Source organism: Onychomys torridus, chromosome 4, assembly GCF_903995425.1.
Source record: "Onychomys torridus chromosome 4, mOncTor1.1, whole genome shotgun sequence".
NCBI classification, from domain to species: domain Eukaryota; kingdom Metazoa; phylum Chordata; class Mammalia; order Rodentia; family Cricetidae; genus Onychomys; species Onychomys torridus.
In genome coordinates this window covers 35,001,860-35,029,527 of record NC_050446.1, presented here as the reverse complement: position 1 = coordinate 35,029,527, position 27,668 = coordinate 35,001,860, and the positions used below count along the sequence as shown (strand labels likewise).

Below are 27,668 nucleotides of genomic sequence, written 5' to 3'. Positions count from 1 at the left end.
GAAATGTTAAGCTGGTTACACAGAACTAATGTGCCTCAAGGTGGTCATTCTCTCTGGATTAAAGCCTGGGAACAATGGTGGCTCCTGTTACAAGGAAAATTACAATGGGCCATTATGGAAAGGGACAAAAATCTCTGTTCCCAGAGGGGGACTGACAAGCTGCAAGTCCCCCTCTGCATGCCGGACACAAAAGCCTGATTGCTTCAGATTGTTTGTTTATGCAAATCGAAGGGCAACATTAATTCTAAGAGTGGGGCTGTGGTGTGGTGGGGAGGCTGCTGATTGGCTGGTTTTTGCTCCTGGGCTGGCTACCAAACTGACAAACCCTATCACATTCATTGTGAGCCCTGAAAACCTTTAGGACAAATCTTGTTATTAGATGATGTCAAAGTGAAAGTTTATGTTTTTAGGACAGGTTTTGGAACGGTAGGACCTGCAGCATTAGATCTTATCAAAGATCCATTCTTTTACTTTCTCTATTGCGTTCCCTAAGTCAGACCTCAGTGAACATCATGACAGACGCTCCTGAGACACTGAGCGGGACAGAGTGTAATGGGGACAGACCACCTGATAATGACCAACAGCACATCAGTCAAACCAGCAAGGATGCAGCTGACGCAGGGGGGACCCAGACATATTACAGTGTTGAACCCAGTCTTGAAGATTTGCCTGCAAGAGGAAGTCAAGAAGAAAGTGGAAACAGTAAAGGAAGTGTACTACCCAAAGAGCCTGCAGGTGAGAAGAGTCTCCATGGTAAAGGATTTCCTTTTCCCCCTTGGCTCCCCCCTTTTATATAAACTAGTATTATACTAAGAAGCTGGATCCAAGAACCTTAGTGCCTCATCCCAATAGGGGATTCCTATCATAAAGACTCATAATATAGGTTTGTCTGGTAGCTCTGAAATCCCAGTTTTCTCTCCTGAAACCTGAGCATTTTCACTCAGAATAAAGCAGAATAATAGTAACCACATCTATTGAGTTGTTGGAATAATTTCTAAGTGTTAATTCAGTGTTAACTACTGCCATTTATTGTCAGACCCACAAGTCCATTGTTGTTTGGAAAAAGAGAACTCAGAATGTTAAGATCCCCTTCCGTTCATATCTAAAGAGCTCTGAATCCATATATATATGTATATGTGTGTGCATATATATACATATATATACATACACACATATATGTATAAATATGACTATCTATACACACATATATAGAGACTCTCATTGCGGAAGCTAATTACTAAATATACACAGTCAAATTTTAAAAGAATCAGAAAAGTAGAATGATAACTTTTACTAATCATAATTAAAACTGAAGACATCACTTAGAATTGATCATTTGTGAACCTTTAACTATACATGTTGTCATTGTTATAGTAGTTGTGTTTTCCCCTAGAAAACTCGCAAGAGAACCTCTTTGTGGTTCACAAGGCCATCAAAGATCTTTCTCTCCAAGAAGCAAGTGCTGAGGACATGGCATTCAGAGAAGGTAACAGAAACTCTAGTTTCCTAACACTGTTCAGCTGGATATGATAACAACATGGTGTGTGATGTTTTGTGTGTGTGCTGTTGAGAACCAGTTCCAAGCAATGACTTCAAAATCTTTCAGCTGCTTTGGGCAGATACGACAGTCTTGTTCTCTGTGGCTTCCACCTTATCCAGCTTTCCAGATGGTTCAAGCCCCAAATTGTATGAATTGGTCTGACTGGTTGGCATGGCAATGTGACAGCCCCCTAAATCAAGCTTTCTTTTCAATTTGGTGCTCCAGAGGGGTATCAGGCAGCTTCTGGGATGATTCAAAAACAGGTATGGCATAAAGGCTCATTCAGTCTAAAAGTAACTTTATAAAATGAGTTAGTTACTCTATGGGAAAATTTTGTCTGAAAGAATTGTTAACCATTTCTTGCCAAAGAACTATGCCCCAGAATGATGAAACTGATTTTGTGTTCTTTACTCAAAATCACAACTGGGAGACAAAAAGTACATGGAAGAGGCTATGCTACATTTCCAGGAAAGTCAGCAAACAAGGTTACAAAATCTTCTAAACATTTTCATCTAAGAAGATAGTTCCAGTCTAATAGTTTCTGGGTGCAATGCAGAATGGAATCTGTTAATTTATCACTCTTTCCCTCTCTTGAAGCTACAAGCAGCTTATCTCCAAATTAAAGTCAGCATGTAGCACCCAATCAATTTAATTTAGGACCATGCCAGGGTAAACACAGGGGAACCACCAAAGGGACATTAGAACATCATGTAAATAGCTGATGCCAAGGAGAGCAGGGAGGTGCCTGGGGATTTCTGAATTTCTCCCTTTGCCTAGACTACTTCCACAATATGTAACCAGTCGTAGGGAAGTGCTACCAGCAGTGGCTGATATTACTGGGATACCACAGGGGACCATCTCACTGGATAGCAGTCTGTGAAAGTTAAGACTCTGCAAAATGAATTACATAACTTTTTTGCTCCATTCCTTCTGTTTCTAATGTGATGAGTCTATCAAGGCAGGACTCACCATTGCCCACCTACTACAGCTTCTTTATCAGTAAGGGGACACACTCAAAAGAGAAGTTACTAGGATCCTGGCTTTCAATCAAGTGGAGAGTGAGGAAACCACTGAATTTGCCTCTGCTTGAATCCTTCCTTCCTTCTTTATTCATTCATTCATTCGTTCATTCATTCATTCATTCATTCATTCTACATCCTGGCTTCATTTCCCCTCCCTCCTCTCCTTCCAGTCTTTTCTCCCCCTCCCCACTCTGTTCCCACCCCCCAATGGGAACAATTCTCTCCACTCCTCCTTTTCTGTTCAGGAAAGGGCAGTTCTCTCATGGATATCATCAAAACATGGCATATCAAGTTACAGTAAGACTAAGTACCTTGCCTTGTATTAAGGCTGGTCAAGGTGACCCAGTATGAGGAGTAGGGTCCCCAAAGCCAGCAAAGAGTCAGAGACAGTCTCTGTTACTGCTGTTAGAGTCTCACAAGAGGACCACGCTACATAACTGTCACATATATGCAGAGTGCCTAGGTCAGTCCCATGCAGGTTTCCTGGTTTTTAGTCTCTGTGAGCCCCTATAGGCCCAGGTTAGTTAATTCTGTGAGTTTTCTTGTGGTGTCCTTGACTCCTCTGGCTCCTATAATCTTTCCTCCCCCTCTTCTGCAATATTTCCAGAGCTCTGCTTAATGTTTGGCTGTGGATCTGCTTCTGTTCCCATTACTGCTGGATGAAGCCTCTCTGATGACTATTGGTCTAGGCACCAATCTATGACTATAGCGTAATATTGCTAGGCATCATTACATTGACTTTTTTCCCTCCAGTCATGGTTAGTTTTATCCTAGGTCTCTGGGTCATCCAGCCCATGGGTCTTTTCACAGTGTGCTTCTACTCTATGACAGAGGCGCTGGTTTTGGTGCCTTTTACTTCAAAGATGGCAAACAGCTGTAAAGTCTCCTAAGAGAATATGCCTGCTAAGAGTATAAAAATGCTAAAAATGTTGAGGAAAAAAATTAATCAATTTAAATTGAAGCATGAATTTTATTCTTGACAATCTTAGGCCTGAGTCATGTATATGAACAAAAGGATCGTGTGTGTGTGTGTGTGTGTGTGTGTGTGTGTGTGTGTGTTTTATTTTATTTTATTTTTTGGTGTGTGGGGGGAGACACAACAAAATAAAGCCTCCTATCATAGCAAATATCCAATGTACACTTTTTGCAGTGTAACGAATATCAAGGGGAGGATTGACAGCAGCTGTTTAGGACTAGTGTGGGTGGTAATTCATGCCTACTTCTCTCTTTCACAGTACATGGAGCCGTGGACTCCTAGAAAAAAAAAAAGCCTTTGATGAAAACAGACTTACAGGGAGTACTGTGAAGGGAGAACCAAGTTGACACCTGCTTTTTACCTTGTTTATAGGCTGTTGTTGCTTAGAAAGAGAACGGGGAACCCACACTAGCCATGTTCCCTGTGGATAGATGGTTTCCATGGAAGCCTGCCATGTGTGCCTGTTCAGGAAACTTCTGCTCCCTTATAACTCCTATACATCAAGAAATACTAGGGAAGTGTGCTAAGAGGTTCCAGCTGTTTGGAAATCAATGGTTATAGTGCATTAAGCCTTCTAAAAGCCACAACATGGCACCGAATAATCTGTTACTGTCATTTGAAACATCAGGAGAATCTAGCATTATATACATATAAGCCCAACATAATTATTAGATCTAGATCCCTATAGGTCAGTAGAAGATCCTCAGCCATGGGTGTGACTCAGTTGCCAGCATTTGAGTTCTGAACATCTAGAGACCTTTGATCATCTTTCTTAAAAAGTTTTATTCTACATACATGAGCGTTTTGTCTGTATGTATGTAAGTGTCCTTGTCTCCTGCCTGGTGTCTGGAGGCCAGAAGAAAGCGTTGACCCTCTGGAACTAGAGTGAGACAGAGGTATAGGCTGCCATGTGGGTGTTGGAACCAAAACCTGTTGCTCTGCAAGAGCAAGTACCTGTAACCACTAAGCCATCTCTCCAGTCTTCCTTTGCTCTTTTTTATACTTTTTTATTTTTGTGTTATTTTATATGTATGAATGTTTTGCCTGCATGTATGTCTGTGTACCATGTGCATGCCTAGTGCCTGTAGAGGCCAGAAGAGGGTGTTGGAACTGGAGTTAGGAATGGTTGTAAGCCACCATGTGGGTGCTTGGACTGGAACCTGGGTTTTCTGGAAGAACAGCTAGTGTGTTATGTATATCACTCTGTATGCTGTGAATGTGTTGCTCTGATTGTTTAATAAATAAAATGCTGATTGGCCAGTAGCTAGGCAGGAAGTATAGGCGGAACAAGCAGAGAAGAGAATTCTGGGAACAGGAAAGCTGAGTGATGAGACACAGCCTACCGTCCATGGAGCAGCATGTAACAGCACACAGGTAAAGCCATATAACACATGGCGACATATAGGTGAACAGAAATGGGCTGAGTTTAAATGTAAGAGCTAGTCAGTGGTCAGCCTGAGCAAATGGCTGAATAGTTTTAATTAATATAAGCCTCTGTGTGCTTATTTCGGTCTCAGTGGCTACAAGACTGTGAGACCTCGGAAGCCGGGATGAGGAAGACTTCAGCTACACCAATGCTCTTAACAACTGAGCCATTTATCCAGCCCAAGCCTTTGCTCTTTTTTACCATTCAAGGGACAGTGTCAAATGTCAAAACTACTACTCTGAATGTGACTAGACACAGGTAGTCATCATTTTCACACTGTAATAAAGCTTTCCCCTATGAGATATTGTTTGCATTGTCCTTGAAGGATGTGTTTATGGATGTAAAATAATTCTAAACATGTACTGAGTGTGTATATATACACACATATAAAATAGATACATGTACACACACATGATACAAATATATACATACATATATATACACACACTCATGTATATATATGCATATCTAGTTTTGACAAGGGAAAAATTTTAAGTGTGCCTCAGAGAACAGTAATCTTACTAAGTACACTAGTGTCTGATAATAGAATTCCAGTTGAATGAGGTTGAGTTGTAGACGTTACTGAAGACATACAATATCCATCAGCATTTAAAAAACTTAAGTTCTGAGATATTTATTTAACTATATGAAATGCAGTGTTCTGCAAGCTATTTTGACTGTGAAGCCTGCTTGATTGTCTAGATTATCAGGCAACGCAGAGTCACAGTCCATAAGGCACAAGTTGAAATCTGACTGTCCAGTAGAATGAGTTAGAGGATTACAGGATAGCAGCGAGGTGTTCTGAAACCCCAGCACGTCTGACTCACGAATCCATTTTGCTACAGGGCATCCGTGGAAGAAGATTGCTCTGAGCAGCAGTGACCTGGAGATTGACGCACAGAAGGAAAGGATGGTCCACCAACCTCTAGAGCACCGAGAAGATGACAGCACAACCTACCGGGCAACCGAAATAGAGTGGTTGGGGTTCCGGAAATCTAGTCCAGTTGACATATTGCATTCTAAATGTGATGAGGAACCAGAAGTTTGGAATGAAGAAATTAATGAGGAAGACGTCGACGACTGCAACGATGATGAAGATGAAGTTCGAGTAATAGAATTTAAGAGAAATCACAGCAACAGTTCTCAGTTAAAAGAGGAAAACTATGCAAGGGAAGACTCCCCGCTAAGCAGCCCCAGCTCCCAGCCAGGGACCCCTGATGAGCAGCCCGTGTTGGGAAAGAAGGGAGATATCTCCAGGAATGCTTATTCCAGATACAATACGATATCCTATCGGAAAATCAGGAAAGGGAACACCAAACAGAGAATTGATGAATTTGAGTCGATGATGCACTTATAAACCTAGAGGGACTAAGAAGCGGCATGAGAGCTAAAGAAAGGTTAACTCCGTTGTGCAAGCTTAACGTCTTTTCACAGTAAAGCAACGTGGAAATAACCATAGACAAAATTCCTTCTGGTAACCTCAAACCAAAAGGCTTTAGACTAATTCCTGGGTGTTTGCTATTTAAAAAGTCAACTAATAAAGCGTTAAGTGGCAAGCATTGCCCCAAAGGCAAGTCTGGCATGATTTGGCATTAAAAGTAGTAATCGTAAGAGAGAGAGTCAAGGGAAAGGAGAACTGTTCATGTGACTCCCATAATTCTTTTGGTGTCTTTCTTTCTTTAGGCCAATGAGAAGCCTGCGATTAAACCCCTCCTCCATTAAACATGGTTTTTATAGATTCTGTCAGTAACTTTTTTTTTTTTTTTTTGCCTTACTGTTTATCTTCAAAAAATACCGTGTCTTAAGTGGTTTTCCTTGGCATCTACTGAGTGAAAATTCAACAGATCGCCTTGCTAGGTGTCACCAGTCAGTGAATTTTCTCACTAAAATCCTGAGCAATTGTCAGTCAGAATTCTGTGTGCTAAGTGCTAGCTTTATGCTTTCAAAATGAATGAAATCCATTGTGAATTTGCTCCAGGGAGGGGCTAGATGACTGGTGAGCACTAGACTAGAGAATTGTATTGGATAGCTTTATTTTTGTTACTGAAAACAAAATCTTGTCTAGCACAACGAAAATAATTAAAAATAAAAATGGCAATTTTAGCACCATTTTAAGAAAATGCCTTACTCCATTCCCACACATTCTTGTATTAACAGTATTTCAAAACCATTTTCTTTGCTTAGAAATGAGAGACAATGGCAGTCATAACTATACTAGTTACTATGAAAATGCAAATAATTATCTTAGACTATTTTAGAAGTAGGGTGTGAGCATACATATTTTTAGTGAAAAAGCTGATAGTTGTGGGGAATATATACTTTATTGGACCAAAGCCCAAAGCAAGAAGCTTAAAATTGTACTTGTGGAGCTTCACTCCAACCAACATGTCAAATAATGCATTGAATATTTATGAAAAGAGTATATTTATACTCTTGGAGGGTTTATTCCACAAATTTTCATTTTGTGCTTCTGTATGTATTGCTCTGAACTTTCTGTTACCACAGATAAAAATATCATTTGGATCCAAATAAAAGACAATTCCTTATTGTCTGAATGTAATACAGTCTTCATTGTGCTACTCAGCCCTTTGTTTGTTTCTTTCCCATTGGGTGCAAAAGCCTGGGTTAGTCCTACTTAGACGATTGCTTATTTATGTGTAACAAATCCCACGCATTCTCATAGCAGATTTCTTAATTCTTCCTGGTCATATAATATATTTCCATAGTATCACATACTACTGTGGAGTACTTAAAAGACACAGTTTTGAACTTGATTGAAATGCTTCTTTATTCTTCACCCTGACTACGTAAGATATGTTACCCTTAAAATGTTGAGCCTGCTAATTTCTTTTGGGACAAATGCAAGTTTTCCAAATAAAATGAGAAAAATTCAGTCTTTTTTGATAAAGTTGGGTAGGAGATTGATGGACTGGGACAATCTCCTGTTCTAATTCAGATCCTTTGATCATTCCACAGAGAAAACCTGTTTGCTGACCTGGATTCCCGATGAGCCCTATCATTTTCTACTTAGCTTCAAAACACAGTTTTATGTAGCGGGGCTACATTGTTAATCAACCCACATGAGGGCTTCTTTGTTAGACGTAACTGACAAGTTCCCATAGAGTTTAAGTGGCATGAGTAGTCTATGGCTAAGAAACATGATAAAGATATTAGCATATATGATACTCCATAAACTTGGACTTTTTAGCTGTGTTCTCTCACCACATAATTCAATTTTAAAACATTCTGCCCACAAAGACTATTTTAAGGTATGTTCAACTGGGAAATCATTCATGCTCCTCATGGACAAGGTAATGCAGTAGCAGGAGCACATTTGGTAGCATTCTTTGGTATCATTGCACGTCACCATATTCTATCACGTACAGCAGGGTCAGAGTTAACACCTGGGTAACATGGTAGTGGTAGGTGGATATTTGAGTCTTGGTAATCTGGAAATAGCAATGGTCTTGCTATTGCATGCAGTATATATTAATATATTTTAAACTCATCTGGATCACTATCAATAGATAACCATGAATGAAGGTTTAGCTGAGATTTTATGATTCAAGGTTCAGGGTGGTAACAACTTTGGTACCTGATACCTGATGAGGATTATGTGAATGCTGGAATTTCTTAAATGATTTAATTCTCTTTTGTTGCCAGATGAATGGGAATTAAGACAGCTTTACTTCTTTGTGAACATTAGATTTACCTTTCATTTAATACTATATTTAAAGACATGGAATTTGCCAGGTTCTCTGTCTATCTATCTCTGTATCTATCTCTGTATCTATCTATCTATCATCTACCGACCTTCTTGCTGTTAAATAAAGAACTAACTACGTGGTTTTCTTTGTTTTCAATAAAAGTTTATGTTCTCTGTTTCAGGTTTCCAAACTTCTTTCTTTAGAATTTAGTGAGAGTTTTTTCCATGTAAGCAGCTATTTACTTGATCAAGAATGCCACTTCACAAAAAAGTAAGAGAACACCTAATTATAGTTAATGTGCATTATTTATTTTTAAAAGATTTTAAATGATTATATATGAAACCATGAGAACTTTTGGTGGTTAGATGTATAATGTAAATGAAAAACTTCTATTACTTTGGAAGAAAGTGAGATTTGTTTTAGATGCATATTGGCATCAACAATATGAAAAAGACATGTTTCTCTTTGTAGTCACTAAGGTCATGCACTTATGCTCTTCTGACACATGGATAGTGTTATTTCTAAATTTTTACATGGCGTACTACTTGTGGCATATTTTGATTGAAGAACAGACATTAAGCTTTTCAAAATGATCAAGGAAGACATTTAAAATAAGTAATTCTAGAAAAGAATGAAATTCTAGAGTATAATAAATAAGAGATGTGTTTAATGATTTGAGAAAAGCATTCACTTCTCTTGAAGCCCAAACTTTCATTGTTTTACAAGAGGGTTATAAAATCCAATGTCAAATGTTATACTTTCCAAGGTTAAAATGTTAAAATAGCATATCATGACATAATAGAAGAGCAAAATGTGTGTTCAACTCTTGAGCCACGAGGGAAGGATAAGACAAACAATCAACACGTACACACACACACACACACACACACACACACACACACACACACAGAGAGAGAGAGAGAGAGAGAGAGAGAGAGAGAGAGAGAGAGAGAGAGAGAGAAACATGTATAGTGTGCACATGAAGTCAATCACCCAGATAATTGGGAAAACAATACAAATGGGTGACACTGGTAACTAGCTTCTAGCTCAGGAAAATATTGAAAATGAAGTTTGAAAGTATTTTTAATATTTTCCTAGAAATTTAAAGTTATTCATTTGATTCCTTCTTTATAAATAACCTTAGTTGATCAACAACAAAAGTGGTGGCTATTTGGAAGTATTCAGTTAACTCAGACATTTCTTCTATGAGCTTGTTCTCCCATTAACAAACTTGTTAAGGAAATCAGTAGCAAAATCACTCCTTTGATCTTTGCCTTAACTGTCTGTCTGTCTGTCTCTCTTTAATGACTACTTCCTATAGTTAATTTGTATAAAACTAGAAAAATCTTGTCAGTTTTTTTTTTTTTTTTAAGAATTAAGGTGTGTTTAGAATCCTACAGCCTTCCACAAATGTAATTTAATTTCACTTTCATGTTAGAGAAACTTCAGAGAGGGCGAGTCCACTTGAAACACTCTGTATAGAAGGTTCAGAGTAGAAAATGCTGTTGAACTCAGAGATCCAACAGTCCCTTGCCATTGCTGTATTCCTTTATGTTGTCACAGAATATCTAGGGTTTTTATCCCCTCCCAATTTAAAGAAACACATGCATACACACAATATATGTCCACACACAAGGTGTATATTTTCACAACTGATGGTTTCAAACAGTCAAATAAAACTTAAAATATACTTTATTATGTTATCAAAAGTTTTAACTGCAACCTATGAAACAAAGGCTTTATCTGTGTACCCATTTACAACCAATATCTTTGGACTGGCAGGTAGAGGTCAATATAAAAAAAACTGTTTTCATTCATTTTATGATGGTTGTCATTATTAGGAACCCCACATATTTGAAACTGGTCTTCATGTTGGAAAATGCAAATGTTCACATTGGTTTGCGTTTGTACAAGGGAGAACGCACATAAACTTGCAAAGGGACCAGATGAAGGCTGTAACTGTCAGTCATCATTGTCAGTTATCACCTCAGGTTAAAACAGACATGAAATCTGCACTGTGGAGTTGTTTTTCACTTCCTTCATACACAGGCACCCCAACATATGAAACACCACCCACCAAACCTCACAGAACACACAGACACCCCAACATATGAAACACCATCCACCAAGACTCACAGAGGAACATATGCAGACACCTCAAAATCTGAAACATCATCCACCAAGCCTCACAGAGCAACACAACACTTTATGTGGCTTAAGCAAAATGTCCATAGAATGAGTATTTTCCAAAAATAAACATTCAGTACGATAGCTTTGGTTAGCAGTTCTCTTTTTCTAGGTTGTTAGCTTGCAGCAATCGTTGAATACCCCATTGGGTAGTTGTAAAATCTCTATGATACAGCCTGTAAAGTGAGTTGAAGGAAAAGCTTGTGGCTTGTGTTTTAAATTGAAGGGGCTTGAAAAATTTTTATATCCTATCTCTGTTAAAAATGAATTCTGTGTCAGTTTTGCTTAAAGGTTGGAAGGGAGAAAGGGTGGAAGGGAGTTGGGTACTGTGAGTCATAGAGAAGCAGCTCTCTAGATCTCAGTTTGTCAGGTTGGTCCAGCAGGTGGAGAAGTCTTCATCACATCAATACTGTGAACTACCGCAAGAGCTTCCAGGGTTGTCATAGACATCGACACTTCATAGCTTGAGAGAGAGGCCCAAAGTTGATTTCCTGCTTATGAAACGTTCAAGAGAGACCAAAAAGCTTTTACCCAACCTCATTTCCTTAACTTGAAACCAGTAATGTGTGACCCAAGGGCCTTACCCGAGCTTGCCTACATTAATAACCCTATTGTTTTAAAAAAGAGTGACCACGGCGTGTGGTAGTGGACATACTTTTGGGAGCACCAGATAGAATGAATCTATTCTGGGTTTTATCTATTGTTGATGGGATGATCACATCCTTCCTCAGTGCAAGGAAGAGACAGACACCTCCTTTATTGTATGGAGGAAAGAAAGTTGTATATAAGCCAATAAGATGAGCACACACAAAATCTGGGAGGGTGTATTCACTCAATGATAATTAGTTTCTCTTTTCCCTTCATTTCTTGTAGTTTTGTGGTTTTTATATGAGCTATTGGGGTCTTTGTATAAGATCTGACATTTTGGCTGTGTTCTACATAAAAGTGAAAGTATTTGAACAAGAAGCAAGCTGGTGCTACCTAGTAGGCCTCAACCCCATTATGTTGCCCAAGAGTCCCTTGAAAATCATTGTAAGCCCATTATTGAAATTAGGACATGCTAGAAATGTTGAAGTCTTATCCCTTCTAAGTGATGTCCATGCCTTTGCAATCTTTAAGCCAACGCTAGAAAGGAGGTTTTCTAATATCTAGAATAAAGCTTCCAAAGTAGTGCTGGGAAAGCTGATGATGCATTGCGATCATGGCACGGCTGGTTTTGCAGTCCTGTGAATGACAGATAATTGAATGTCAGCAAGCAGAGCTGAGCAAATTTGATGCTCGTGATAAAACAGCACTGTAGCAACAACAGCTGTGTCATCCCATGGGAGAGGGGGGTGGTAGTCCGCACAACTGTTGAGAAGAGAAAGCCAGAGTGCATGCTGAAGGGTGAGGAAGAACTTCCAGCATTCAGGAAGTGAGTATCTTGATCCGAGTAGTTCTATAAATTATTAGCAAGTCTATTCTGTGTTCAAGTTGATAAGATGCACAGGCATATTTCTAATAAAAAGCAATAACCTAAGTCACATCAAGGAAATGGGAAGCTCCTGATAACCCATCCTCCTGTCAAAGAATTCACTTGGACCACAAAATGTTCCCTCAAGGGTTGGTCATTACATGTAAAAGATGCCGTAGTAGGATTTATACACTCATTCTTGTCTTCTAAAAGCAAATTTGGGAGATAATGCTTCAAGAAACGTTGGCAGTAGATTGGAGAATCAGTCAGTACTTTCAAGGCGAGGCCCACACAGATTCCTAACTCATGACTAACTCCTTGCATCTTAGGCTAAGTGGAAAAGTGTATGGTAGAGAGCTTGTTGACATTTCACCACTAAATAAATACATGATGTTTCAAACAAAGCCTTTGTTCTCCTGATAGTTCTCAGAGGTGTAGCAGGAATCTTAAAAGTTCTTATTAATAAAATCAAACCCAGAGCCAGGTATTGGGGTGAATGCTGGAGAAGCAGAGAAGCAGAACAAGCCACAGCTTCCTCACCTCACCAGTTCTTCAGCTGATCCTGTTTCCTCAGACTGGAAGCGTCTCAGTCCTCATCCAAAATGAATCTCAGCTGAACTGTTGCTCCAAAGCCTAAAAGCTTAACCAACCAAATGCTTAACCAGCCAAATGCTTCTAGTTTCTGGTCACCACCACACAGAGGTAACTTTATATAATAAATATTCAAGGTAAAGTTTGGTAGTACATTGAGCAGACTGCACAAAAGGTTCTCTTGGGAAAAAAAAATAAAAACATTTAATTTCTTCACATACAAAGGTGGGTCTATCCAAAGCATGACTCATCTGTTGCTAAAGGGACTTGATTTTTCTTTGAAGAAACTGTCCTTGGATAGATAAAATAGACACTATAGTGGGCAGCAGGATGCTCAAGGTGTCTCAGTCACATGAAAATGACATGGATCACTCAGTGTACCGTTAGTCACTAACTCAATTAGTTCATTAGCAAAGACTTGTGTGGTTTGTTTGTTTGTTTGTTTTTGTTTTTTCTTTCCTTATGGCTGTTTTGGAAAGAATGATCTCATTTTCAAAATATTCTCTTATCTCATCTCTAATCATCAGTTACAGGAATGAAACATCTTAAATATACTGTATATGCTGTAAATGTGTAAAGAAAAAAGTTTCCTTTCCCATTATTCATTGATAGTCAAGCTTTTTTTGTAACTAATTGGTAGATAAAATTAAGTGTCAAATAGGAAACCAGAACTAAAATGCTCAGTTTTACCATAATATCATGTGAACAAAGATTTAAATCCACCAGTAAGAATAAGCATGGCCAATCTGAAGGGGTGAAACTTCAATAAGGAAGTTGGCTTATCTCCTTTTGAAGGACCACAGTGGGCAAACTCAGACCAAACTGGTAGTTGAAACAATAGCATGAGTCACACCTAGAGATCTGAATTCTTACCCTATTCACCCCAATTGGCCTGTAGGAGTTTTCAGATAGGCAATTTTTCTCCCAACATCGATTTTCTTACCAAAAGGATTACAGTAGACCCTGGTCCTTAAGCATTCTTCTGCAGCGCTTAAGGATTGGTATACCTAACGTGAGAGCTCAGTTTGGAAATATTTAGCTTTCCATGGCTGGCCTGTGTTAGCCTCAGGTCCACGTGAGGGTTTTGCTCCATCTTTCCACTTCACAAGCACTACATTCCCTTCCTTATTCTGTCAAGTCTGGGACAAGTCTTTACTTAACTCTCTCCTCAAATTGCTCATCTCCTTTTCTTCCTTTTAAATCTGTGTCTGCTTTGGCATGTATTAGAGTCTACTTCTAGCATACTTCATCCAAGTGAATATTGGTAAATCCAAAGTAGTATTTCTTAGTTTTAGTATTTTAAATTTTGTCCTATTCTTCTGTATCATTTCTGCTTTAATTTTATCAACTCCTCTCACTCTGTGTTGAGATGTTCAATGACCAAGTCCAAGTTTTGCTAACACAGTGTGTAGTCACCCAAACTCCTGCCTTTCTTTACATTAAAGAAACACAAAAATCTAAGAAATTACTGCTATGATCTGGTTTTGTTTTTTGCTTCATTTGCATTATTAAAAAGCACAAAATTAACTGAAAGAACACACAGAATTAATTACATGAAGCCTTCTTCCTTTTCACTTAATGTTTTCCCTTACTGCTTCAGATTTGGAAGAAAACTTTCGGTCATCCAGATCCACACCCCCATTAGGAGGGGTCATGGTGAGTTATCAGTACTGCTATACACTGTCAGGTAAACATGGGCAGTGTCTCTGTGCAGCCAGCTGAGTCTTCCCAGGGTGAGAATTCATGTAGATGAGTTTGATGAAAGCAGAATCCTGTTGGTTTTACCTCCACTCGTGGGCCAGAAGAACTGCTCAACAGCAGTCATGATCTGTGACATCATTACATGTCTTTGATTCTGGTTACCTGTGAAAGCACAGGAAGACTTGCAGTACGCACCACAGCCCTGAGTAGGGCACAGACACTTCCAAAGGCCCCCCAGAGCTGAAGAATTCCAGTCCAGTGGTGGTGTATTTCCCTGAGTTATCCTTTGGTGCTTTAAAAAAAAAAACCTTCCATTTAAATGCTATTAAAACGGAAAATTTAAACAACTAAGAAGAGAAATACAGTCACCAACTTTGGTCTGATTTTCACAGAATCTGGTGGGTTAACCAGATAAAACATTCCTCTTTAGCCTTCATAGTATTTTTCAAATTTCCACTTTTGATATGGTTCCATTGGGTTACAAGTGGCCACTTTCAGGGTCTTCTGAGAAAAATTCCCTTCCACACATAACAACTGCTGATAGTTTTCAAGAACAATGTGATCCACCTGAAGAGAAAGAAGATATGGGAATGAACTACAAGACTAAACTTGACATATGAAGACAGAATAAGCAAACTGTATTTTTATTCCCTCAGGAACTCTCCTAAATTAAATTAGCGATATAAGCACAAGCTTTGGAAAACATCAAATTTGTCTCTGTCTCAAACTAATTGATCCAGCTTCTCTAGCTGAAAAATTTTAATTCTGTAGGAAGCAAACAGTCATTTATTTCTAGTGATATGGCTGATAACTATATTATTTAAAGGAAAAAATCTAGTTGGTCCTTAACATACTGAATGACTACTTCATTGATGGTGACAAAGCAAAAATCATGAAGTATGACAGGAAGAAAGTTTATTAATTTATTAACCTAGCTCACATCTTAGAATGTTTATGTGTATTAGCAAATGCTAGACACATTTTATTTGTGATCTCCCCACCTAAGTTCTGACAATATAGAATGCCAAATATTCAGATTTAGTTAGAACAAGATGATGGTATTATTTCAGATGACCTTAATGTTGCTCAATATTTATTAAAAGTGAGAGATAATCTACCTTATGATTTTTCTCCTTTATTTATTTATTATATTTGTGTTTTAATTTTACACATCAGCCATGGGTTCCCCTGTCCTCCCCGCTCCCACTCCTACCCCCACCTTCCCCCCAGCCCCTCCTCTCCATTCCCATCTCCTCCAGGGCCAAGACTCCCCTGAGGATTCAATTCAACCTGGTGGATTCAGTATAGGCAGGTCCAGTCCCCTCTTTCCAGGCTGAGCAAAGTACCCCTGGGTAAGCCCAAGGTTCCAAACAGCCAGCTCATACACTAAGGACAGGTCCAGGTCCCACTGCCTGGGTGCCTCCCAAACAGTGCAAGCTTATTCAATTGTATCACTTATCCAGAGGGCATGATCCAGTTGGGAGCTCCACAGCTTTTGGCTCATAATTCATGTGTTTCCATTAGTTTGGCTTTTTGTCCCTGTGCTTTTCCAATCTTGGGAGGCTACCTAGAAAACGGGACCCTAGGAAAGACACAGGGATCGCCCAATGACAGACAAATGGATGAGATCTACATGAACAACCTGGACGACAGTGGGAGTAATGAAGGACAAGTTTCGAAGGAAAGAGAGCTTAGGGGAGCAGGAGATCCCAGCTGGATCAAGAACAGAAAGGAAGAACAAGGAATAACAGATCATGATAAATGAAGACCACATGAGAACAGGAAGAAGCAAAGTGCTAGAGAGGTCCCCAGAAATCCACAATGATACATCCACTGTAGACTACTGGCAATGGTCAAGAGAAAGCCTGATCTGACCTAGGCTGGTGATCAGATGGCCAAACACCCTAACTGTCGTGCTGGAACTCTCATCCAATAACTGATGGAAGTGGATGCAGAGGTCCTCAGCCAGGCCCCAGGTGGAGCTCCAGGAGTCCAATTGTCCAGAAAGAGGAGAGACTGTAAGAGTGTGAATTGTTGATACCAAGATTGGAAAAGTACTTTATAATTTTTAACTCATAAATCTCAATTTTCCATAAATATGACCATGATTAGTTATTAATGAGGTATTTTTAATATATTTTTTTTTTTACCCAAACAGGGGTGACTTTCATGCTAAAGCAAATATTATGACTCTTACAGAACCTTGGAAATATGATGTTTGCATCGTATATTTAAGTTGTGCAAAGTAGGTGGCCTTGAAGCAAATCATTCAGCATTGTCTATGTCCTGTGGTGAAGACAGAGGTAACTACATCACTTCCTCCCCATCTGTAAGCTCATAGGGACCAGCAATAGGGAAGCCTTCCATGCTATGCTCCAAATGTGACACTTTGAGTGGGAGGCAAAGTCCAGAGTATGGGGTAGGGGCATGGACTGACTTAGGGAGCACTTTACAATGCAAATTTAGCAGTATATAATTTTAACAAGTCATTGTTATCTAGAATCAAATTCTAAAAAGAAAGAGGTTCCTGTTCTTCACAATCTCTCTCCATTTCTCTTGTTCTTTAAGGCTTACATGTCTCAGGGACTGTTACAGTTGTATCTAAATACCACTCCTCCTCCAAAGATGTGTTAAGACTTGGTCCCCAGGGTACAACTGTTGGGGGATGGTGAAATGTATGAGAGGTGTTTGAGGCCTAGATTCATAGGTCACTGGGCCATGTCTGTGATAAGCACTGTGTGGTCTTTGTGCTCTCCTTTACTTTCTGGTCATGAATGGAGCTATGTTCTAACCTGTTCTTTTCCTGTGATATATTGCTTTACCACAGGCCCCAAAGAACAAGGCCAATCTAGGGTGAACTCAGACCTCTAAAATGGAGCTGACGCAAGCAACCTTTTCCCCTTTAATTGTCTAAGGCAGTGGTTCTCAAGCTTCCTAAAGCTGCCACCCTTTAATACAGTTCCCCATGTTGTGATAATCCCAAGCATAAAATGATGTTTGTTGCTACTTCATAACTCTAATTTTGCTACTGTTATGAATTATAATGTAAATATCTATGTTTTCTAATAGTCTTAGGTGATCCTTTGAGAGGGTCATGACCATTCAGGTCATGACTCATAGGTTGAGAACTGCTGATTTAAGGTCTTTTTCTAAAGTGGTAGTCAGTTAACCCAGGGACTTCAGAGGGTTTGTATGAGAGCTGTTAATAGAAAAAAGAAAAAGGAGAGAGAGAGAGAGAGAGAGAGAGAGAGAGAGAGAGAAAGAGAGAGAGAGGAGCGGCTATCCACCTCTGTGACTATCTAGACACATCACATCACAAGGGGACCAAATGGCAGCTCTGTAGTGCATCACAGACAGATTCCTACTTTCTGTTATCTTAGTATCATATTTTCCAAGTGAGCTTACTGGGAAGAGCCACTCCTATGTGCTTGCTCACTGTATATCTTTACCAAGAGTCACTACTTCAGAGAAGAGATGCTTTGATTTTCATTGTCTCTTTCTTTCCCCCTCAGTACAGTGTTAAAGAAGTAGGAGGTGTGATATAATTTACTCGATAGATAATTATGAAACTTCCCCCAAAGTGTAAAAACTGAAAAGAGAATTTTATACACTAATAATTCTCTATTTGGCAGTGTCAACTGACAATAATAACCCTTATCAGGAAGAAGAAAGTATCCCCCCCAAATTAAAACATACAGCCAGGCGGTGGTGGCGCATGCCTTTAATCCCAGCCAGCACTCAGAGGCAGAGGCAGGTGGAGCTCTGTGAGTTCAAGGCCAGCCTGGTCTACAGAGTGAGTTCCAGGACAGCCAGGGCTACACAGAGAAACCCTGTCTCGACACCCCTCCGCCTCAAAAACATTAAAATATACTACTGAAGAGTGAGTGTCGTGCTTTGATTTGGGCTCTGAGTAGGGAAAGAATGATTGAATGAGAGAGCAAGGGAAAGACAGCCTAATGGCTAGGGCACCCCACAATACAGTGGCTCTCCCTTCGGGCCAGCTCCGGGCAAGGTCATGATCTCTGGATCGCCCTGGGTCTCGTTTCTTTTCTGTTGCTGTGATAAAATCCTGAGGAGAACAACTTAAGGGACAGCAGTTGACTTCAGTCATAGTTCAAGGTTACACCCCACAACTGTGGGGGAATTCACAATGGCGGGAGTGGGGGGAAATAGTCACATCTCCTACACAGTAACGAAGAGGAGACTGGAAGATCTTCACACAGCCCAGGATCCCCTTCTGAGGGAACAGTCCCGCTCAAAATTAAGATGGGGCTTCCCACACCCATTAACATAATCAAGACAATCTCTGCTAGACATGCTCAGAGGATACCTCTAACCACAACACCAACGCCCACAAGGCATTTGGTGGAAGCATGTTAGTGAGATGGCAGAAACTTGAGAAGACAGTCCTGATCTGAGACTAGACCTAGTATCTCAAGATTCTAGGACAAAGCTGACGACCTTAAATCCTAAGCAAACACAACCAAGAGAAACTGAATGGACTTTGAGAATAAATGCAGTCACACTGGGGTGTTTTGTTAGGATAACAACTGTGCTGGACCACAGTCTCTTCCGGTCTGTTTTCAACAGGTGGTGTGTTATCACCAAATGCAAAGTTGACAGGACACGCACACAGTCAGCCTCCTGTAATCAGTTGTCTTTTCTGGGGAGCCACACAAGGAGGAGGACAAGGCCCTTTTCCCGGAGGGAGGGAGGGCACAAGGGGAGCCATTCTAAGCAGCAGCACTTGCTGGAAGCATACTGCTTCTTGCTTTTTCCAGGGCTTCCATCTCTAGGCTCTTCTGTTAACCAATGAGAATAAGTTTCAATAATACACATGGCAGTGTTGATTGATTTAAATAAATTTTGGAATCTAAGATGGTGGTAGCAGTATAATGGCAAGAAATGAGTGCCTTTGATTTAAATCACTCATTTGAAATCCATTGTGGAAAAAAAAAAAGCAAACAAAACCAAAAATATAAACAAAATGTTACAAATGTACAGAAACTCTATGTCCCTGAGTGAGCCTTTATACTGCCTCTGTTATAATAAACAGCACTTACGGCTTCCAGCTGAGGAGGCCGATGATCAGAGCTTTCTGTCCCCTTCAACTGCAGGTTGACTTAGTAGGAAAGGGAGAGCAGAAGCATTCTGCTTACCAGTTCTGGACGAAAGCCCGAGGTTGACTTGTGCAGCCACTTGAGTCTGTTGTCTTTGTTATCACATGGCTGGAGTCTCAGGGATCCTTTATGAGGGATGGGTGCCAGGCACTGCTCTCCATGCTTAATAAGTCTTATCCAGCTATAGTTAAATTGTTGAAGCTGTAGAGAATGGGCACAGGAAAGGCCACTCAGATAGCAAGCAGAGGCAGGGGATGTTGACTTATCAGCAATAGGTGAGACCATGGGTAGATACCCTGATCTGATGAGTATGTGTATTATTTAACCTGCCCACTGTCATATTTCTCATTGTTATGTTGGATAGCAAGACTATCTCCTTTGGCTTCTGTAGTGATTTTCAGGGGTCTAGTTCTGTAGCCCAGGCAAGTACTAAAATTATGATTCTCTCCTCAGCCTCCTTGATAGTTAGAATCACAAGTCTGTATCACCATGACTGGCTTCAGTTGGGATTAAATTTAGACTGTAAGGTTATCTTAAAGACATGGTGGCAAATCCTGCCACTCAAAGTGTAGTCCTGGAACCAACATCGTGTCACCCAGAAATGTTGACTCTTGGCCCCATCATGGGCCCCATGAGTCAGAGTCTACCCTACCCAACTCCCAAGGTGATTTGTGCAAGTATGCATGTCTGAGAACCAAGGACAGACAACAGAATAGGAGGCCATGTAGTGACTAAGGTAAGTGTTAGAACGGGTTTAAAGTAAAAACTTAAGAAAACTTCTAGTAAGGGACAGGGATTGAGGGCAGAGCTGAGGGTTTCATTTCTTCCGAGTGTTCTAGATGAATACAAGTCAGCTATTAAACCTCATCAGCTCTGCCTCAACCAAATTAACATCCTCTACATCTTGTCCTTTTTGCTATTCAAACAAACCACTAGTAAGAGAAACTCAAAAAGAGAAACAGCTAAACTGTGATGGAGCTTTCTGGAAGGCAGTGGCTCTACTATGCATATTTTGGTCTTACCTTCCCAACTCATTGGTAGTCAAGAGCAAAAGTTGAATTTCTGGTGAAATATTGATTTTTCAGGTATGCTAAGTTCCTATGGTGATAGTTTTAAAAGAATGGAGAATTGACGATTTTCATATGTTTTCAACTAACTCTACAGTTGGTTTTTCTGTAATTTATGACTATCTCCATTGTGAACTGTTAATAAGTAAAATTCATTTCTTTCAGTTGATTCTTTAAACTCATCATTTCATCTCTTTCCTAATTATGAAAATGTTTCCTTGGCTTCAGGTTTACAATCCACAACAGAATTATACTGACAGATATGTCTTCTATTCTAGGGGCAGCTTGGGACTAAGATGTAGAAATAGGATGTGCTTCAAAATACAAACCATGATCAGGTTTGTATCAGGACAAAGAAGTAAGACAGCATGATGAGGCCATCATCACAAAATGATCTGTCTATCAAAGTATGATCCGCAATCTGGAGGCTGAATTGTGCACATGAATCAGTGTTCCTGTGAATCCTATTTAGCATCCAAAGCAGATAGCATTCCCATGTGGGGTGCAGATGCTGGAGAGGAGGCATAATTATTTGGAGCTCACCTCCTTCTCTGTTTTTTTCTGGCCCCACTCCACTCCCTCTTACTCATGTGCTATGATTTTGTGGTCATTTTGCTAAAAGGTGTTCCATCAAGGATCATAGTTTAGGGGATGTCCATCATTCCCTTAAGATATCAGAGAGAAATGTAATCAGAGAATAAAGTGAGCTCCTCAAGATCGCTGCTTAGAAACATGGTCTCTATCTATTGATAAATATGCATAGTAGAGCCACTGCCTTCCAGAAAGCTCCATCACAGTTTAGCTGTGTTTCTCTTTTTGAGTTTCTCTTACTAGTGGTTTGTTTTATTATTATTGTTGTGTGCATGTGCGTGTGTGATGCTTATATGGAGGCATGCATGTCACAGATGGTCTGTGAAAGTCAGCGGAGTAGTGTAGAACTGCTTCTCTCTGTGCATTTTCATGTGGGTTTCTGTGATTGAACTCACATTGACAGGCTTGCTTAGTAAGCACCTTTACCCACTGAGCCATCCTGCCAGCCATGTCTTAGGCACTTTGTCTTTATCATTGCAAGCAACATTTACAGAATCCCAAGTATTAGGTAGTCTTTACCAGGCCCCAGTGTGTTGCCAGTTCATTTCAGCTTTAAAGCTAGAGACTATATTCACTGCTACTTACAAAGGTTTAAGACTGCACATTAAGCCAGTTTTGCAAGGAAAAAAGTCAAAACTAAATCAATCATGGAGCAATGACTTCATTGCCAACAGCCCCCCACCCCCATATTCCTTCTCTGTTGAGTGGCACTTCCTTATACCCGACTATTGATTACATTGATATTTAGACATCTATGGATTTCTCCTGGACAGAGGTCAATTGTCAAGTGAGCAACAAGCATGTCAGTCACGACTCCTGTCCACTACTGAGGGACAGAGAACCCAGGCTGAGCCTACCTGGCTGCTCCCATCACAGTCTTCCAGTGTGGCTGTGGTATTTTCAATGGACACACACTTGCCCAGGGCCATATTAACCAGCTACGAAGCAGAATACAAAATGCTAATTAAGAACAAACGTATCTTAATGTATAACAAAGCATCCAGACACATATAGAAAGTAGAGGGTAGACTGCCATAAGGTTAATAGATACTCAATAGATTAGCCAAAGTTTGCAGTTAATGACTGTCTTGGTCACAGCTCTAGCAGAGACACAACGTGGTCCTGTCAGAGTGCAGCTTCAATCTGTCAGTGTCAGCCTGTGATTCAGCCAGAGTGGCAACAAACATCAGCTTCTCATTAACTCCTTCCTGGAATGCTCGATGAAAGGGAGCAATGAAAATATTGCTATAGGAATGGGGGAGGGGATTTTCCCCCCTTTGGCTTGAATGTATCCCAATGCCTATTTTAAAAGTCAGTGCACACACCTCTAATTTCATCAAGCCAAGAGTTACAGACTGTGTTTCTTGGATGACCCCTCTAAGTGATCTGAATTTTTAGGCACTGAACCCTAGACAAATTGAGTCCTTCAGAGAACAGCAGATTCCGTTGATTCCCTGTCAGACTCTTTCTAATATCTCAGTCAAGCTACAACTCCATTACAGGGAAGTCATGGAAAGCGAAAGCAGAGCCAAGCAAGCATACAGGCCCTTTCTGACAGACTCGGGGTTTTAACGAATTTACAGGGTCAAATACGGAGGAAGCTTTCCATCAGTCACCATCTAATGCAGAGAATGTTGCTTCCCGTGCCTTCTCTGGCATTCTGGGCAGGACTAACAGGAAGGTAGGTTAATAATACAATTTAGGTTTTTCAGTTTGCTGGAGGTGCTCTGTAGAGGAGAAATTATGCATGTTCCATGAAAGCCTGCTAAGCTTGGGAGGTTGTAACCATGTTTGTGTTTCTTCAGCTTTTATTCAGTATTTTACCAATACAGAGCTCCAGTTCTAGAGTGCTGTAACAATGGAGGCCATGTTGGCCACAGGAGCACCATATTTTGTAGCAGGGTGTCTAGTGGGCTGGTGTCTACTTGTGGAAGCCTGGCTTAGCTTGAAGATAAGTAGGGAGTCATTTGTGGGGTCAGAAAATGTAAAAGAAGCAGCGAGAAGGATTACTGGAATCTGTAAGTAGGAAGAAATGTCCCCACAGAAGCATGTGGGGAGTGTGAGATGTGGGCATGTGCCAGTCAGAGAACTGGGACTGAGCTAGTTCCTCAGAAAGGCAAAACCTGACCTGACCTTTGGCCCGTTGGCACTAGGAAAAAGAGCTCATCTACTAGAACAGGGAGGAAACAAAGATTCTAGATTCTCTCTGAGAATGCAATGTCACATGCTGACCTCCATTTGGGTTTGAAATAAAAGTATGTTCCACCTGCTTGAGCTAGGAATCTTTGCTGGCTTTCAAGGAATATAAGCAAATATCAGCAGTTTTACTAATTCATAATTTCTAAGGTGTCTGACACAGGAGGACACAAAGCAATTCTAGAGGGACAGATCTCCATTAAAAGAAAATCTTCAAAATGTTCCATTCACAGTTTCAAATGGCAAATACAGGCACATCTGCTATCAGTAGGTCTGAGCAGCAGCAGCATGCAGAAAAGATGCAATGGTACTCTAAGTTCAGGGAGCATGAACAGACATGAATGGGGTAGAGCAATTCTGGACTGCATAGAAGGAAATGGAAACCCTCATTGTTCTTTGGGTCCCATCAGAGAAATAAGTCCCATGTCCTCATGGATCATCCAGAAATTTTCCTACCATAAAATAAGGGTGGAAAACCCTGGTTCTAACACAGCTGAGCAAGTTCCCTTCCCTCAGAGCTTCTCAGAGCCTTCCAAGTGAGAACACAGTAGGTGCTCAGGACACACAGTGGGTTCTTTCCCAGCTCTCTTTGACTGTGGACTCCTGGTGGAACAACTAGCATTACCCAGATAGTCTTTGGGAAGGTTTAGTTTAGATGGTTTTGTTGTTGGTTTATTTTGTTTATTTATTTTATTTACATTGTTTTTTTGTTTCATTTCCAACAGTTCCATCCTGCAGGCCTTGGAAGGCACTGGAGCATGAGCAAGAATTCCTCCTCCTGGGTCCTTCATGCAAACCATTTCAATAATAATTATTATTATTATTATAAGTATTGTATAGATTTTATACTTTCTGTGTTGAATGATCCCAAAGTCAAATGTAAAGAACTCCCATATTTAATTACATAATTGTTAAATCTTAGGCATAGGCTGTTTGCTAATAATGTTCTTTAAAGGAAAAACACTGATGTTGAGACTGTCTATTGATTTCAATATTATTGACTATGAGAAATTACAATAAAAAACTTTCAGTGGACTTAAATTTCTAGATGTGTAGGTTAAATGATGGGAAAATGTGAAGCAAGTTAGATTTTATTTCCTTGCCACTTTTCCTGATTGTCATGGTCTACCGATTTATATTTGGTATTAATTGGGTGGAAAAAAAAATCTCAAACTTTTAAAATGGTAATAATACTCTTATCAGAAGAGAACAGATGATGTCTTCATTTAAAACTTATCTACATGTGACAGCAAAGAACAACGGAAATGGAAGAAAAGAGTCTGTTGAGGTTGCTTTGAAATGTATGCGCAGTATTTGCTGGTGTTTTTTTTTTTTTGGTGAGGCTTTTCCAAGAGAGTGGCAATTTACAGGGGACTCAAAAGGTAGTTTGATTGCGCCCTCTGGTGGCAAAAGTTCAGTAATGCTGTTGAGATTGAGAGAAATCCAATGAGCTTTCTTTTAGGAGGATGGATGTGAGGTATGCTTGATGTGTCTAAGGCCAAGCTGTCCTTCCTGTTTAGTATCTAAAGTAGGTGATAGCTACTTTGACCTACCCCAAATCCTGCTGTACTCTTGTGAACTGTGATTAACATTTTGTTATAAATAAACCAGATCGTGTGTATTTTATTGGTTCGAATTTGTAAAATCAGGACAAATATTCAGACTACTTTCCTGTTTTTGACACCCTCCCTGAATTTCCTTGGTGAGAACAGCAACATGGTTTTTCCTGAGTCTTTGTTATCTGGGGATTTGACAGGCTGAGAGAAGAGCTGGTTTATACATCTGTTTCCTAGGAAGAGCCAGAGACAGCTGTTCTGAAAAAGCATACAGGCCAAGTTAGAGATCTTCCTGAACACAAGGGGGCAGGGCTATGACAACAAACAACAACAACAACAGCCACTGGATATATTTGTAAATAAATATGAAAAGCAATATAAGAGACTAAACACAAATGTAAGTGTGAGCTCCAATCACAGGCCATCACAGGAAGCTGCACTTCTGAGTGGACTCAGGGCTTCGCCTCAGGGTCTCAACTTCTCGAAACTTCGTTTGCACTGCACCCCATTCAAACTATTTGCTTTGGTTCACCCTTAGTGAAACCTCCCTTAGTGCCTTGAGTTTTGTTTTTTGTTTTTTGTTTTTTTTTTTTAATTATTTTCAACCTCTCAACAAAACTTTTCAAAAAAACCCAAATTAAAGCTTGTATTTCCCTTGTACCCTATTGACAAAGGAAGTACAGGAAGGAAATTACCCACAAGGACCTGCATGAACCAATTCTCAATTCTCTACGCTACATTTCCCCATCTTCATTTCTCCATCCACACCCTGACAATCCCATTCACCTCTCTGTATCTGTTCTGCCTCCAGCCTGTCCTGAGTTGTGTAGGAGCTGAGCCTCCACCTCTCAGGGCTGGCTCAGCACTGTGTCTCAGGCCTGGCTTCAAACTTTTGGAGAGGATTTCTTGACAGCATGCCATTAAAAGGAGTCAGGCCCCCTGGCCTGTTCCTTTACAAGAGCCATCATATTCTACGTTCATACTTTACTTCTTATCCATGTCCTCCATTCAATGTCTACTTCCAAAGGAAGAGATGACGGCTATACCCTGAAGTGATATTTAGTTATCAGTCAGCATGACCACATGATAGACTTCCTCTAACAACTCTCATTTATACTTGGTCTCAGTGGCTTTCATTCCTGTTGCTTAGAGTATATTACTTTCTTCTTTTCTAAGCATGTTTAAAGGAGTTTCTGTGCTGTTTTTGCAAAGGAAGATTCTAAGAGGCCGTGTTTACTTACCACACCACTAGCTCTCACAACAGGAGCCTTCAAGTCAGGAAAGACATTGTCCAAGTACCACTTGAAAGTTTTGCATTTCAGCTTCTTGCGCAACTCCCTTTGCTGGGTGAGGTTGCCCACATCCAACCCTTGGTCTATGAGGTGATCCCCATGGCCATAGAAGAGTTCCTTGTACTCATCCAGCCAGACCTCAGCCACCCGCACCAGGTTCCGTTCCACTGTCTTCATGCGGTCTTTGGGGAAGGAATAGGGATTGTCATTTCGGAATATGTGGCCCACTCTGGAACAGGGAATGATCTCGATTTCACCACCACACATCCAGACCTGGGAAGGAGTGAGTGAGAGGCACCAATTATCAAATGGTAGTTCAGAAATCATAGACAAGTAACAATGCCACGATACTACCTGGAGACATTCCTCTTCCTGCTAAAAGTGTTACTTCCAACTCAGGAACACTTTCACAATAGAAAAGGAAACTCAGTAGGTTTATCCAGCTCTGTGTAAGCTGCAACCCTTTCACTTCCCCTTCCTAACTGTCCATGTAAAACTTCTCTTTATCTCTTTTCTAAAGAACTCTTCACAGAATGCCGATATATAAAATATATCACACATGTTCCTGTTTGGGCTGAATCAGGGAGAGGCTGTGGATGTCCATTTCATCACCACCTTTGGGAGACCTTTAGGCTTGTGGTACCCAACTCAAAACTATTCTTAGCTAGGACCCCCAAATTTATACCCATGTGAACATAGAGCAGCTAGTCACATAGGGAAGCTGGTATTGGTGTTCTTTTGTTCTTATTAAGGCTTTCTTGGACGTGAGTCAATGCTGATCTAAGTCACTGCATTGCAGGCTCCAAAGATGCTGCAGTGTGACATGCACTTGGCTTGCTGGTGGCCTGTACTGGGGGGATTCTTGTCATTTGTATTCTCAAGATCACCCCATTGCAGAGATTTCGACTGCTCCCAGTGTTTCAGGGAATGATTCCAAGACAGTCATTGTATGTCACCGATGAATCCCAAAGCAATTTGTAGTAAGTATGAATCTCATAGCTTTTGTGCAGAAAAAAGAAAAGTAACCATCCCCTAATAAGTTATAGAAACACTGCTGTGAAATATTGGTTCCTACAGTTTTATAACAGTGGCTGATTCTTCCAAATGAAGTCTGGGAAATGAAGCAGTCAATCCATAGAATCTGGGCCATGGTGAAACTCTTCTTAGTTGCAGTCATGTATGTGGCTGTATTGGTAAAGTGAAGCCACTTGGGATTCATAAATGCTCATGTGTGTATTTGTAT

At 40.3% G+C, this 27,668-nt stretch overlaps 2 protein-coding genes across 2 annotated transcripts in view; one reads left to right on the top strand and one right to left on the bottom strand.

Moving 5' to 3' along the window:
• Positions 1–329: 329 nt before the first annotated feature.
• On the top strand, positions 330–8,848 carry Ermn (ermin). Its single transcript, XM_036185506.1, has 3 exons — positions 330–735; positions 1,394–1,486; positions 5,810–8,848. The coding sequence occupies exons 1-3, from the start codon at positions 513–515 to the stop codon at positions 6,319–6,321; spliced, it is 828 nt and encodes a 275-aa protein (XP_036041399.1). The 5' UTR covers positions 330–512; the 3' UTR covers positions 6,322–8,848.
• Positions 8,849–14,790: 5,942 nt separating this feature from the next.
• Galnt5 (polypeptide N-acetylgalactosaminyltransferase 5) overlaps positions 14,791–27,668 on the bottom strand; it is a 43,556-nt gene continuing 30,678 nt past the window's right edge. The window contains exons 7-10 of the mRNA XM_036186125.1: positions 26,375–26,698; positions 22,239–22,319; positions 19,763–19,924; positions 14,791–15,170 (exon numbers count right to left, since the gene is read on the bottom strand). Of these exons, the coding sequence (XP_036042018.1) occupies positions 15,030–15,170; positions 19,763–19,924; positions 22,239–22,319; positions 26,375–26,698 (708 nt within the window). The 3' untranslated portion in view covers positions 14,791–15,029. The remainder of the gene's footprint in view (positions 15,171–19,762; positions 19,925–22,238; positions 22,320–26,374; positions 26,699–27,668) is intronic.

Coding starts and splice junctions, on each gene's coding strand:
- Ermn (XM_036185506.1), top strand. CDS start 513: ATGACAGACGCTCCTGAGACACTGAGCGGGACAGAGTGTAATGGGGAC. Junction 736..1,393: donor ACTACCCAAAGAGCCTGCAG/GTGAGAAGAGTC, acceptor GTTTTCCCCTAG/AAAACTCGCAAGAGAACCTC. Junction 1,487..5,809: donor GGACATGGCATTCAGAGAAG/GTAACAGAAACT, acceptor ATTTTGCTACAG/GGCATCCGTGGAAGAAGATT.